We start from the raw sequence: 13,998 nt of genomic DNA, 5'->3' as shown, positions 1-13,998 counted from the left end.
TCCCCATCCTGTAGCTGCTTGAGCCGGATAATCTCATTTCAAAACAAGGGTCGAAGCTAAAGAAACACGTTGTCAGGCTGCTCGTCTTTGTCAGGCAGCGGTGGAATCATTAGTAAGTGGGTCGATCGGTCAAGAAACGGTGTCTGGCCTTAGCACAGTTTTAAGAGAAACCCCGTTGATCTCGTAGTCAGGATGCTGTGCCATGATCAGCATGTGAACGGTGTCAGTGGACAGGAGCACCCGATGAAGCAAGTACGGTTTGCAAACAACAACAACAACAGCAACAGCAACAGCAGCAGTGTCCCTGTAGTGCTGACCAGCCCTGAACCAAGTGATCCAACCGCGCAGCCAGTCAACCAGGATAACCTGGGCCCTCAGCTCAAACTGCTTCCTCTGAACGACCAGATCCGTGAATTACAGACTATAATCAGAGACAAGTGAGTCCCCACTCTTCCATCTTGACATACAGACCACAACGATACGCAGGAGCAAATCTAGTGGTCGTGTTGCAAACTTGTATTATTACAGTATTCAAAACTCATTACCTCCAGTTCAATTTCAAGACAAAACGTTATGTGCTCACTAGGGCTGAACAATTAATCGAAATATTATCGAAATCACATTATGGCCCGAGTGCATTATCCAAAGCGCAGGAGCTGCAGTGGTTTTCATGAAGGTAAAATGTGTCACAACATATAATAAATGAAGCATTGTGGTGCTACAGCGGTGCCTCAGCCTACAAATCACATTCTCCAAACGTAAGGGAACATGCTAGTTTGTACAAGACCCAACAAAAATCTCATCATCGTCATTTTTATATTGTCGTGACTCATCACAATCGTAATGTCTGCCAAAATAATGCAATGTGATTTTTTTTTTTTTTTTTGCATATTGTTCAGCTCTAGTGCTCACATAAAATAGTAAATATAATCTGTGAGTGTATGGTCAATACAAAAAATAAATATCCTCAGTGATATTAATATGATGGCCAAGCAGAAGTTTAATAACTCTTTATTTCACTCGACTAGAACAGTCTAAGAAGCCAAAGAAATCATATCACTTGATTTTTAGGCAGCATTTAACTCTATGAAAAGGCAACATTAAAGATATATCCTGACTAAAATATTATTAATTCTAATCTCATATAACTATCAGAAATACTGTGTAGTAGGTAGTAGGTAATAATAGGCCCTAATTTTGATTGGTGTGTGAAGTAGTGATGCACCAGTCTGATATCTGATCTGTATCAATGCCAATGCTCACCTTATTAGTCATTACTACTTATGCTATGCAGCCAAACATTTTTCAAACCTACAGACCTTAATTTTAAATTCCAGCAGACGTTGCAAAGTTTACAACAAATCAAATATGTCATGGTGAATTTCAGGGAAATTTGAGCAAGACATGTAGAATATCTCCATGTTAAGCAATGATGCAGTCATAAAAGAAACATAGAGTCTTTGGTTTTAATATTTCACTCTGTGTGGGCTTTTTATATAGGTTCAATGAAGACATGGAACAAGCTGATAAGAGATTAACAGTATATTGATACAGTTAAGACTGTGCAATAAAATGAGTATAGTGACTTAAAGGGACAATTAAAGGAAACAGCATCTTAAGGGGTTAAAGTCTTTTTCTTAGTCCCCGTCATAATCAATAATAATTTCAACTACACAATTTTATGAACGCTCTACAGCACTAAAATTTAAAAAAAAAAAAAAAAAAACCTTGCACAAACATCAAAAGAAGGTTAGTCTATGGACATGTTCTTATTCTTAAAAAGTTTTGTGTCCTTACTACTTCATGTTACCTTACCCATACACAGAGAGGGATGACCCCATTCAGTTCCACACAGTGCGGTAAAGATTTAAAATTGAAAGAGATCACTGTTATTAGAGCAGTGCTAAGTATTGTCCGAAACCTTCAACTGATCTAATCAAGCTAATATTTATCTTTTCAGGACAACCAGCAGGGGAGATTTTGTGTTTTGTGCTGACCGACTGGTAAGATCATGACTTCATTACTATGTAATGTAAGTGTGTTGTGTACATTTTATAAAATGTATATCACTTTTTTGTCCAACAATAGATCAGGCTTGTAGTTGAAGAGGGCTTGAATCAGCTCCCCTACTCAGAGTGCACTGTGACCACGCCAACAGGTGAGGACGTGTCTCTCTAACAACAAAGGTCAGGTTTAAAAGTTGGACATTGAATCTGAGCTCTAATGTGTGCAATCCTCCTGGACCAACCAGGACAGGGTAGACCAATTACAATAACATAAATGCATAAATAAATGCAGGGCTTCCATCCTTTAGTGTTTTAACTGCATCATAGTATATAACTGAGCGGGCGTGTTCAGAACAGCTGCATTTGTTAAATGTTCCTTCTTCATTTTTTTTCCCCCTCAGGGTACAAGTATGAAGGTGTCAAGTTTGAAAGAGGCAACTGTGGAGTCAGCATTATGAGAAGTGGTAAGTTAAACCACCTACCAAAATAGGGTCTTTTTTCTATAATGGCACAAAGTTTGTGTCTATTTCTGCCAACTGTGCACTGATGCTGTACATTCTGTTCTGTACTTATTCATCTGGACAGGCTATTGTGTACGCTTGATTATACTCTTTTTATCAGCAGTTCTTTTCCCTCAGTGAAATTGATTGATCATATGAGTACTAAATAATGTATCAGAAAAATGTTACATGAGTTATGAGACTGATACAGTTCTGTACTTTGCAGAGCATGTTCTGTGGAGACACTGCAGTCAGTGGAACTGACTCACTCTCGTTCTTTCTCCTTCAAATTTAATTAGACTGTTATCACAGTCATATGCAAAAATGTAACGTCCTTTTATGACAGTAATGTTAGGTCTTGAAATATAAAACGTAGGCCTGTTCGACACAGTGCATCTTAAATACTACATCTAAAGGCAACACATCGGCAATTTATAATGGAAGTTGAAATATCTGCACCTATCGTTTTCAATGTAAGTCCAGGTAACGGTGACATTTCAACACGTGTAGAGTTTGTGTTCAGAGGCATACGAAATTTAATTCACTTAAGTGACTTTTATAAGTGTTATTCATCATCTCTGCCAAGGAGGTTATGTTTTCACCTGTGTCTGTTTGTTTGCTTGTTTATTTGTCAGTAGGATTACACAAAAACTTGGTGGAGGAAGGGAGCACGGGCCAGGGAAGAACCCATTGAATTTGGTCGAGATCATAAACTATGAATTTGAATTTTTTTCTTTCAAGTATATTTTTTATCACAACAATCAGCACACCACGAACCATTAGAGGACTGCAACAGAACTGGTGAAAAAGAATCCCTTCAGGTTTTTGTTTGGACATGACCTTCTGTGTGCCTCACTGCAAAGGGCTTAGTCGTACACACATCACATGTAGGTGCAAGGTTATTGGAAATCAGTGTTGATGATAAAAGTAACGCTGGAACACTGGCTCCAAACACCACGTTTATTTAAATGGACAAAATTTTGATCCCATTTTGTTCCGTATGTTTCCCCACAGGTGAGGCCATGGAGCAGGGTCTCCGCGACTGCTGCCGCTCCATCCGGATTGGCAAGATCCTCATCCAGAGCGACGAAGAGACACAAAAGGCGAAGGTCTACTACGCCAAGTTCCCCCCAGACGTGTATAGAAGAAAAGTGCTGCTCATGTACCCCATCCTTAGTAAGTAACAGAGGGCTAAGCAGAGTTTATCCTGCTGCTGATGACTCCAGTTTACCATCTTCAGAAGCTCTTAAATGTCGAGATGTCCCATGTTTGTGCAAATGCAAAAACAGTTCCATGTATTTATTTGTTCTGAGAAATCTTCCTTGCGTTGACCTTCACACCAAGTCTGCATTTCCACATCATACAGGCCCATTCACACTGTTCTGATAATTATAGCTCTCATGGTGGAAATTATACACTGCCTGGGAGATAGCCACCAAGCTGCTGAATAGCATAATGAGGGCCAACAAAAATAGTATCTTAATAGCTCTGGTTTCCCGATGCCAAAAAGCAGTATTTTTCTGCTCTGTTTTTGAAAAAAAAGTATGATGTCAACCAAGCCAGGTTGAAAGTATGTTTTATTATGTCAGAATGATGGACCATAGGGTTACATTGATGCATGCCAACAGGGTCAGAAATTAAAGCCTGCCAAGTTCCCAGACTCATGGGCAGATCAATCAGCACAAAGATCACTACCTTTTTCTGATGCTAACATAATGCATCAGCTATAAGCAAATAGTCACATTGTAATGCCATTAATTTGAAATGTTTTGCATTTTATCATATTTAATTAACTGGATTTATTGTAAAGGGGTGAGTGAGAAAGTTTTTATTTGTGCAAATGTAGTGATATTGTAAAAGGTGGAATGTGAATCAAACGTTGAACCTTGAATTTCCTGTGTCTGCAGGTACAGGGAACACAGTGATTGAAGCGGTGAGGGTGCTGATAGAGCACGGAGTGCAGCCCAAACATATTATCCTCCTCAGCCTCTTCTCCACGCCTCACGGTATACCACTGCAGCCAGCTCACTGCAAGTGCAGCTCATTGCCAATTTACTTTCATTTACCCACCAGACCATGCTCTTAGTCCCCAGTCTACTCTCCACTTCTGTCCCTGATGTATCATTGTCTTTATACAATATACTGCTTGTAACCACAATGCTGTTGAGCGGCGCAGCGAATCATCAGTTTTGCCAAGCAGTTCAACCAACAATGGTTAAATTAATGAACTAAGAAATTTCATTATTTAAATTTTTTTTTAAATATAAATAGTAGTAGGAAAAATAGCAATTTTTAAGGATTTAAATATAATATTGGAAATTATGGGGTAATTTGTGGACGTTGGGAGTTGTCTCTCCATCAATTACAGGCCAGATTTCCATGACATTTAATGTGGATATTCATGGTGTCCCAGAGAAGGATTTCAAATGTTTTTTTTTAAGCCCTTGACCTTTCTTTAACTGCCATCATTGAGCCAAAATTTCCACTTTAACATGATATTGAAATCTGAAGGGCATGTTACCATAACATTTTCTAAGCCCTTTAATTCTCCTAAGAGGATGAAGTCTGTTGATTTTAATAACCCCATAGACTTTCCTCAAGGCAAACAAAAAAAGCGTTTTAATACTTCCATTTATCTAAAGCCTCCTAGTGGCTACTGCAGTGTTAGCATACTGAGAGGATAATGTTATGTAATGCTGAAGGAATTAGCACACCATCCATTATGAGTATTTACTCTAACACTTAAGTAAATATGAAGTTTGAACTTGTTTTTGCAGTGTTTTGTCAACCTCAAGTAGTGTAAGTAGCAAGGCTCATTTAATACAGTGCAGCTAAGGCTGACAGGAATGTGGTCACAAGTTTTTGAAGTAGCCTGTCAAGAGCTTCAATGTTGGGCAACTTGAAAATGTTTGGCTATGCAGTACAGCATTCAGCAAAAAGTTGAGGGAAACAGGATCCTCTGGGGACAAGTTCATTTCTGTACCACATTTCATGACAACCTAACCATAGAAAGGTTAATTTTGGCTGCCAGTTTCTTAAATAACAAATGCATTAATTTCAACTAGCATTTTCACCAACTCCTAATACCTGTAAAACTCTATCCCATAAGTAACACCTTTTACTTTTCTTCTAGGAGCCAAATCTATAATCCAGGAGTTCCCAGATATCACCATCTTGACCACAGAGGTTCACCCAGTGGCTCCGACACATTTTGGACAGAGGTACTTTGGCACTGACTAAACAGAAGACAACGTGAGGAACATGATGGGGCAATCTGTTTTGAGTATATTTTGTTGTTTATTTAAATGTATCTCATGTTCTCCTTGTTGTGCCAAAATAAATACTGCAATATTATCTCCATAGTTCCTAGAATGATACAAAATTAATAATCTTAATTGTAGTAATGCTTTTTTTCTGCGAATACAAGAAAACAACACTGAACCACATAAAGAGTTCAACATGGAGCATTTTATTTTGCATGTTACAACAACTGATGAATCAATAAAGAATTTATATTTGTTAACAGACAGAACAGCAAATGAAACAGTGTCAGTTTTTTTGGTGGTTCAGAGGCGTTTGAAAAAGGGAAGCGCCACAATCACATACTTCAAAGACAGTTCAAAAGGGACCATATATGCTCTAGCAATGCTGAACTCCTGTTTCCTGTTTGCAAAATGGGTATAATTTGTCATCTTCTCATTTTATAAATATCCTACTATTTGATAAAAGCACATTGCTTCAATAGTTTAAGTGTCACTTGATGGAGCAAAATAAACAGACACCGCCTGCAGCAGTTATGAATCAGTAAACTCAATACACAGGAAAAAAGCTGAACATTATAACAATAAATAGACACAAGACGACATGAAACACTCAACATCCACATCTTTCCTAATGTTTTATACATGCTTTCAAACACCGAATCATACCTAAGATAAAAACAACACAGTTTCAATCAATAAATGACTTGATGTATTTCTCAGATATGAGCAGCATTTGATTTGGCTTACCCAACTCATTAGAAAAACAGATCTGATGAAGCAAGTTAAAGTGTCAAGATCATACAGCATAGAGGTTTGATAAAGGCCTAACATTTTACTCATGATGGATAAATGGATAAACTCAATGACGGAAATGGTTTTCAATCAAGTACACTGGCTAAATACACAAGTCCATAAACCAAACACCCTTGATAAGGAGAATCTGTTTCAATGGTATTCACAATTTCAAAATACATAAACACAGGTAGTAAAAAATCTGAATATCGTATTGCAGAAGACCACTGAACTCTACCAACCAGTGGATGAGGATCAGTCATTATTCATATACATATACTGTATATACATGTATAGTATGTATAGTATATATATTCATGTATATAGTTATCTGCATGTGTAAAAAGATTGAAAATGAAAAAAAAAAAAAAAAACAGACATAGAAAAACCTATGTCCTCTCCTATACATGATTTTGTGCCTATGATGAAAGCTATTTTCACTTTCTTATCACTTTGCATCCACACAGCAGTGTTATCTTAATAGGGATGGATGATATGGTAGAAAACAAGATTGTGATAATTAATTTAAAAAATGTTTATCACAGTATGTTTTGTATGCTCATCCCAGACTTAAAAGTCAAAACTGAGCAGTGCATTTTTATTTTAATCAGCACTGTAGCCACCAGCATTTAAGTCATGATATAGAGTATATTCAGGATAGGATTCCACTCAAAAATAATCGACATTATATTAAGTTTGCCATAATACTCTGAGATACTCTCATCTTTAATTATCAAACGTAACATGAACCAAAACTACAAATGTATGCTAGTTTTGATTGCTGTCACTAGTCTGATCAGACATTGGTAATGGCATTCTAACTCAAAAGTTAATGATAAAATACTCTGTTCAAACATATGATAGGTTCTTTCGTAAATAGGTGCCTAAAACATTGGCACAATCTACTCACAAGCAGGATGCTGGATACATTCTTAGGAGAAGTGGACTCCCAAAACACAGGTATAAATATATTAATAAGGCGCAGGTTAAGTCAGGTATTCTAATATGCTTATGTTCATTGAAAAAAATAAAATAAAATATTATGTAAATATGCTGCTAAGATCTAAACCAGTAGAGGCCAGACAACTGAATCACTACAAGAGACCTCTGGGGCATTATGGGTGCGAGGTCACATTAGATACCACCCTGCACAGACCAAGCTCAAAGGTGCAACACTGTAAACTCAACCCAACACTGAAAGAGAGGCATATAAAAAAAAAAAAAAGCACAGTGCCAGACAGAAGCTTCCCAATTAACAGTAATTCATAATCCCACAGAGGCCTGTGCCTTGAGATGAACAACAAGAAGCAAATATAGGAGCTGTGGTAAATAACAGTTGCCTTTTTGTATGTGAGGTAATATTTGACAATTTTTTTTCCGAATCAAACTGATACTGTTGTTTGTCCATCCATGAGAGAAGAGGCGATGCTGTCGCTGGTCATCCAGTGAGTTCCTCTATTTTTCATGATGTAAAATGCCAGGGTAAAAGTGGCAATGACAATCCAAATGCCGGCTTTAATCCACTCATTTGGCCCCCCTTCAGATTTTTTTTTGTCTGAGCATCCATATGATTTGGAATGCATTTGCCTCATGGTACACAGTGTGTGCAATATAAATCTACATCCTCTGTACCAGTGTAAATTGTCCTTACGTTAAATTACTATTCCTCCATCTCTATTGTAACAGACGGATCTTGGTCCTCAACTGGAATGAAAAAAAAGAAAAGAAATTTCAACATCTAAATGAACCTTTTTTTTTTTTTTTCCCCAGAGTTTTTGTTTTAACTGATTCAGCTCATAAAGTAGTTAGCATTGTGTTGCACAAGACCACCAGGTGGTAGCAGAATATTATGTTTAGAATCCAAACACAGCAAGCCATTATACAGAGTAATGCCTCCCGATCACTGGAATTGAACAAATACTGTACAAATCAGTTTGGTGTGAATACTTTAGCACAAAACGTTCACAATCACACCCCTCAATTATTTTTTAAAGTGTGTCGTCCTGCCAACCGCTTAAGGTGCCTGAAAGTGTACAAAGGTGACTTTCTACACAAAACACTGGTTTGTGTTGTAGTTTTTAAATGAATTCTTTAAGAATGGAACATCGAGAGAGTTATGAAAAATTTGGGGTTGTAGGATGGATCTAGATCAGTTGCATGTATTGATGTATTTCTAGGTTCAGGTAGCAATTGCTTGTGTCGTTAAAACTGGTGAAAACAAACTAGTGGAAATGAATTAAGGTAAAGTCTTTACATTTTAATATACTACTGAAGCTTAGAAATAATTTTGCCAACAACTAAGGCAATTTTTAAGATGTAGGCCTCCATTTGACACTATCTGTATTCATTTTTATGTTAGACGTGAAGGAATCTAGAAACCTTTGTTTGGGCAAAACTGTTGTGTCAGGCTTGAGAGAACAGTTAAAGTGAAGCAGGGATTGCATTTGTCTCTTTCTATCTTTGGTTTTGTTTTGACTTCACAGCCTCACCACAAGTAAAGTGCAAAGTAATTTGAGAGGTGAAAATTACCAAATAAAAACAATGATTAACCACATAATGAGCTTTGGGAAGGCAGCTATGCAGGTCTTGTCTCTCAAGAAGTTTTTAATGGATTGAAAAAAAACTGAAAGCTAACAGCTTCTGAAGGAAAAGGTAAGGGCAAAGGCAGTAGGCTGGTTGGTTGTTTCTAAATATGGTACATACAGTACATCAGGGGATTACAACGAAACCAAAATTACAGTTATTAATTAGAGCAAGATTAGCAGTGATAATAATAACAACGTCATCCATGTTTTATTAAGTGAAGATACTATCCAGTTGGGTAATATATCATTTAACATAATAACCTCATTAGCAGGACTTTTTATACTTATTATAGAGGTCATAGTAGGACATAGAGCAGCACAAAAGAACCATTAAGAGTTGCACCTTTTTAGTATGCAACTGTTTGAAACTCACTTTATCAATATCATGTTATGGTTTAATTGTGAGCACTCTCCTGTGACACAGTTAAAGTGAACTACTTTCTTTCAAAGACAATTTCACTTTCAACTAACGTAGCAGGTAATGATTTTATCAATTATCAACTAATAAACTTTATTTCAGTTAATTGATTATTTATTATTTTGCATTTTTTGTTTGATTAATACCTTAAACAATTGACAATTTATCTAAATAGATGCTGACTAATTTTGTAATGATTGAGAAATCAGTTAATTGTGTAATTGTTTCAGCTCTGGATTCAACATTTTAAAAAATTCCTGGCAAAACTTGCTTACTCAAGAAAGGCATTGGCTTGCATCTCATCTATGGAAAGCTTAGAGGCAAGACAAACAGCTCACATTCAAAATTTTACTTTCTGCTGCCACTAATTTACCATATTGTTATGGATTGAATATATATTATGGTGAAACACTAAAACTGCCACATTTACTGAGGTTAAAACTCAACTCTTAAACATTCAGACTCTGAGAGATGTGATCCAGTTTATCAGGTGTCACCTGTCCTGGTTGAAATTGCAAATACTGTTTTTTTCATTTTCAACTTGAATAAAGAAAAATGATTTACAATGCAGAAAATTACTGATTTACTGAAGCTTTAAAGATACTGAAAAGCATTTGTGTTCTAGGAACTACAGCGAGTGTGTAGAAATATAAATATGACAAAATTAAAATGACTCACCTAAGCTTCCTTCTTCAGAGCCATCATCTGACTCCTCCCACATGTCCTCATTAGCTAATAAGGGGTTCTGGGACTCAGAACTCCGATTCTTCAAGGGGAAGTAGTGGCCGTTCCCTTGGCTGATATGCACATTGTACAAAAGAAGACGGAAGCTAGTTAAGGAACCATAACCATTACCTAATCCCATCCACTGATCCAATCCCTCATTCTACAGTTTCTTCATTAGCTGTGATTATTTTAATTACTATGCTCATCTTTCTTGTATGGTATTGATGTCCTCTGGTGGTTCAGTATTTTAATTCTGTTTTTCCTTTATAGAGCTAAGTCTAAAATTCAAGAGTGCATAACAAATGCAAAATGAGCAGCAGGAGGAGAATCAGCTAATTATGCATCTTAGCTCGCTGTTTCTTGACAGCAAACTCACCTTGTGAAGACAGGGATGAACCAAAGTCTTCGATCTTCTCCAAATACCTGCTGCAGGTTTTTGCGTATGCCAACATTAAAGCCATTTCTGTCTGGTCCATTGACAAAAACTGGAGCTGAAAAGGCCTCTAGAAAAGGAAAAACACATGTGGGTCAGAATATGTTTTCATGCTTCAACTCTCCTCATCTACTTTTACAAAGGGCTTACATTCATAACAAAAAAAGAGCTCCAGCAAATGATTCACTTGTCATTTAGGCAATGAGAAAGCAGTTTAATGAGCAGAATCTAAGGAGTTTTCCAATAAATATGTAAACCCTCACCTAAAGTGGATCTGTTCTTGGCCACCAACCAACAGTGATAGCCAAAGAGGAACATGAGACTGACGAAGAACATGAGCGCCACAAACATAAGGAAGAGGACATGGAACTTTGCGGGCCTATTTGGCAAGTCCCCCTGGGAGAGAGAAACAGGAGAACAAGAAACTTGAGAAAAATGATGGGCTTTAAAAAGGCATAATTTATGACAAAGGATTTAGTTCTCTGTTCTTGTGCAAGTGCCTTTGTGCTGAATATCTACAACTCAAACTTGTCATATGACTGCATTATCTCATGTTAAGCATGAGTAATAATTTAGACAAATGACACTCACCACCCAGAATTTGAGGAAATACTGAAAGACTGTTGCTGCAATAAATACACAGTACAGCATGGAGTAGGAGAGGAAAAGCAGAAAAAACTTGTAGTTGGAAAAGCCCACACAGTTGTTCACCCTTAAAGAAAAAGAAGTTCTGGTGTCAGAACAAAATCAATTAATGAAATTATTCTCACAAGGAAATACAGGCAAGTCAACTTACCAGGGACAGTGATGGTCCATCTTCAACACACATCTTTAAAAGAAAAACATAAAAAGGCCATTTTTTTCTACATATCATTTTGACAACACAGCAACTATCGAAGCAGTAAATACCTTAATATGATTTTGCACACGATAAAACTCTTGACTTCCTGTTTTTATTACATCCATCCTTACCTGTATTCTTACAGGGGTCTGCTCATTCCTTTTGATAAACCGTTGTTCTGATTGATCATTAGGATATTAAGAGACAGTGTGCCAACAAAGCAACACCTTCTAATTATCACAACAGCCCCTGGCCAACAAATATCTCCTTGCCTAGGGCAATCTCTCTAGATGAATGGACTGGGGAGGAAAGGGTGACTTACGTTTCACAAACTGAGCAGTGGTGACAGCGGTCAGGCTTCAGTACCTGGCAGCGGTCACAGAACCTGATAGCTGGAGACAAGAGGATGGCCAGTTGAATGAACGACATTTGAGCTGAGCTTACCCTTCACTTACTTCCTGCAGCCTTGAACTTAGTCTTAGCAATCAGCACTAATGAAAGAGATACATTGGCTGATTACTGTGGACGGGGATGCTCAGGAGCACACACAAAGCTAATTGCCCGTTCCTACTTGCTTTCAACGCACAGATTATGTGTGAGATGACGGACTGTGGCTAATGTACCTGCCTTGTTACCCCAGTGGTTTGGAGATATGGCAAGTAAGTGAATAACAGCTACCATATGAAGGAAAATATGAATTACTTCACAGAAATCTACCTCCAGATTGAGCTCGAGTGAAGATGGGCAGTTTCTTTGCAATCTCAACCAGGATTTGTTTCTGGGCATCTGGCCTCTCCTCCATCTCGTATCTTTGCTTGTCTGAGTATGACAGCTGAAACTAGAGCAATAAACACGCAGCATGATCGACAACACATTTATATTAAAAACTTTACTCATAATACAACAAGTAAATAAATTTACGTTCACGCTTTGTGTTCAAGATACCTTTTTGCATGGTGATGCAGCAGGGGTAAAGATGGACTTCCAGTAGGTCCAGGAGAACATCACAAAGCAAACATGAAATACTAGTAGATAGACCACTGAAAGCACAAAACACCAGTCACAATAATACACACGAAAAGAACGATGGCATAAAAGTTAATTTAATGTTAAGCGGGGCACCGTGCTTGTAGCACAAACATGAGTGGATAACTCACCTTTTTCCAATGTGTTGGTGAGTGTAACTGTAAAAAAACACATGAAAATAGCATAAAAACACAAGCCGGATGCTAAAGACAAATAAACAGTGTAGCTATCTGTTTGTACTAACAACAGTTTGATTATTCAAAAGAGGAACAGCATTTACTGGCTAACACGACTAGCCAGGTTGACAGGTTGTACCTCAGAGGCATAACAACAGTCAGTATTTCTATGAATAAACAGATAGTACTGACCTCTTACCGTCAATGAGAAATGAAATTACGAGTCACTTTTTAAAAGCTACCTTTTTCGTCAGTTAAATAAAAGCACACACCCTACACCACTTCCGCCTGCTTTGCTAGCTCCTGCTCTGTCTATATCGTTATTTTTGTCAACACTGCTGTGCGGCAATCTGCGATGTCTACACTTTAAACGGTCAAAATCACAACAAAGGACCACAGTTTGTCGTACTTACAAAGACATAGCTCAAAGACGTAGGCGTAGTATGACCACAACACCACGGAGGTTATAATAAGCACAGGTATCCAGGAGAAAACCCTTTGACAGCACCTCAAACCTCTGGAGAGAGCCATGTTCCATCTAACCGCTGCCCGTGTCTGCGATCGACTACCATTCCTGGATTTATCCATCAGTGGCATCGGGGAGCGATTCACCGCACTACAGCAACCAGAGCACCGTCGTTATGGTTCGCTATCTGAGATAATAATTTTTTTTATCACAGTATGAAACATAATAGAACTTTTAATGTAGTGGGTTCATTTAGGCCTGGGTTTAAGGGAAGCAGCAGCTGCTGTGTCATAACCAAAGCAAAGCATGAACTCCCATCAACCCCCCAAATCCAGTTTGGTTTACTGACAACAGTATAATACATTTAGCAACTAAGTCCTGGACCTTCCATTATTGATCCTGTTACTTCCCCTCAGAAATATATAAAGAAATATAATTTAAAAAAAAAGCTACATAGACAACATATTCTAAGAGAAGACACTCAATATATGAGGTATTTTCCACACGAGATTTTTGCATGTCACAGAAGATAAAGCACAAGATAAAGCACGTGCAAATCATAAGAAGATCAATAATGCTCGCTACTCATTAATCTTATTTATGACTTATTACTATTCATAACTCGTAAAAGGAGCCTTATTGTAAAGTGTAAAACCAATCATCATTTATTAATGAGTTACTAGTATTTATAACTGGTAGAGGGGAGTCTTATAGTGACACACTTTACAATAGGGAGCCCTTTTAGCAGTTATGAATGTTAGTAAGT

General features: G+C 37.5%; 2 protein-coding genes across 2 annotated transcripts; one reads left to right on the top strand and one right to left on the bottom strand.

The window, feature by feature from the left end:
* Positions 1 to 168: 168 nt before the first annotated feature.
* On the top strand, positions 169 to 7,786 carry uprt (uracil phosphoribosyltransferase homolog). The gene is made up of 7 exons (XM_022751982.1): positions 169 to 437; positions 1,961 to 2,003; positions 2,089 to 2,158; positions 2,408 to 2,470; positions 3,521 to 3,682; positions 4,414 to 4,512; positions 5,640 to 7,786. The coding sequence occupies exons 1-7, from the start codon at positions 193 to 195 to the stop codon at positions 5,744 to 5,746; spliced, it is 789 nt and encodes a 262-aa protein (XP_022607703.1). The 5' UTR covers positions 169 to 192; the 3' UTR covers positions 5,747 to 7,786.
* zdhhc15 (zinc finger DHHC-type containing 15) lies at positions 5,955 to 13,308 on the bottom strand. The gene is made up of 11 exons (XM_022751981.1): positions 13,180 to 13,308; positions 12,722 to 12,748; positions 12,510 to 12,604; positions 12,282 to 12,402; positions 11,887 to 11,956; positions 11,520 to 11,552; positions 11,315 to 11,435; positions 10,987 to 11,119; positions 10,667 to 10,793; positions 10,243 to 10,361; positions 5,955 to 8,265 (listed from the first exon to the last, which is right to left on the bottom strand). The coding sequence occupies exons 1-11, from the start codon at positions 13,295 to 13,297 to the stop codon at positions 8,222 to 8,224; spliced, it is 1,008 nt and encodes a 335-aa protein (XP_022607702.1). The 5' UTR covers positions 13,298 to 13,308; the 3' UTR covers positions 5,955 to 8,221.
* Between the last annotated feature and the right edge of the window lie 690 nt (positions 13,309 to 13,998).

This window comes from Seriola dumerili, unplaced genomic scaffold (assembly GCF_002260705.1).
Source record: "Seriola dumerili isolate Sdu_G_001 unplaced genomic scaffold, Sdu_1.0 BDQW01000161.1, whole genome shotgun sequence".
Taxonomy (NCBI): domain Eukaryota; kingdom Metazoa; phylum Chordata; class Actinopteri; order Carangiformes; family Carangidae; genus Seriola; species Seriola dumerili.
The sequence above is the reverse complement of the archived record's forward strand: the minus strand, read 5'-3'. Positions and strand labels throughout refer to the sequence as shown.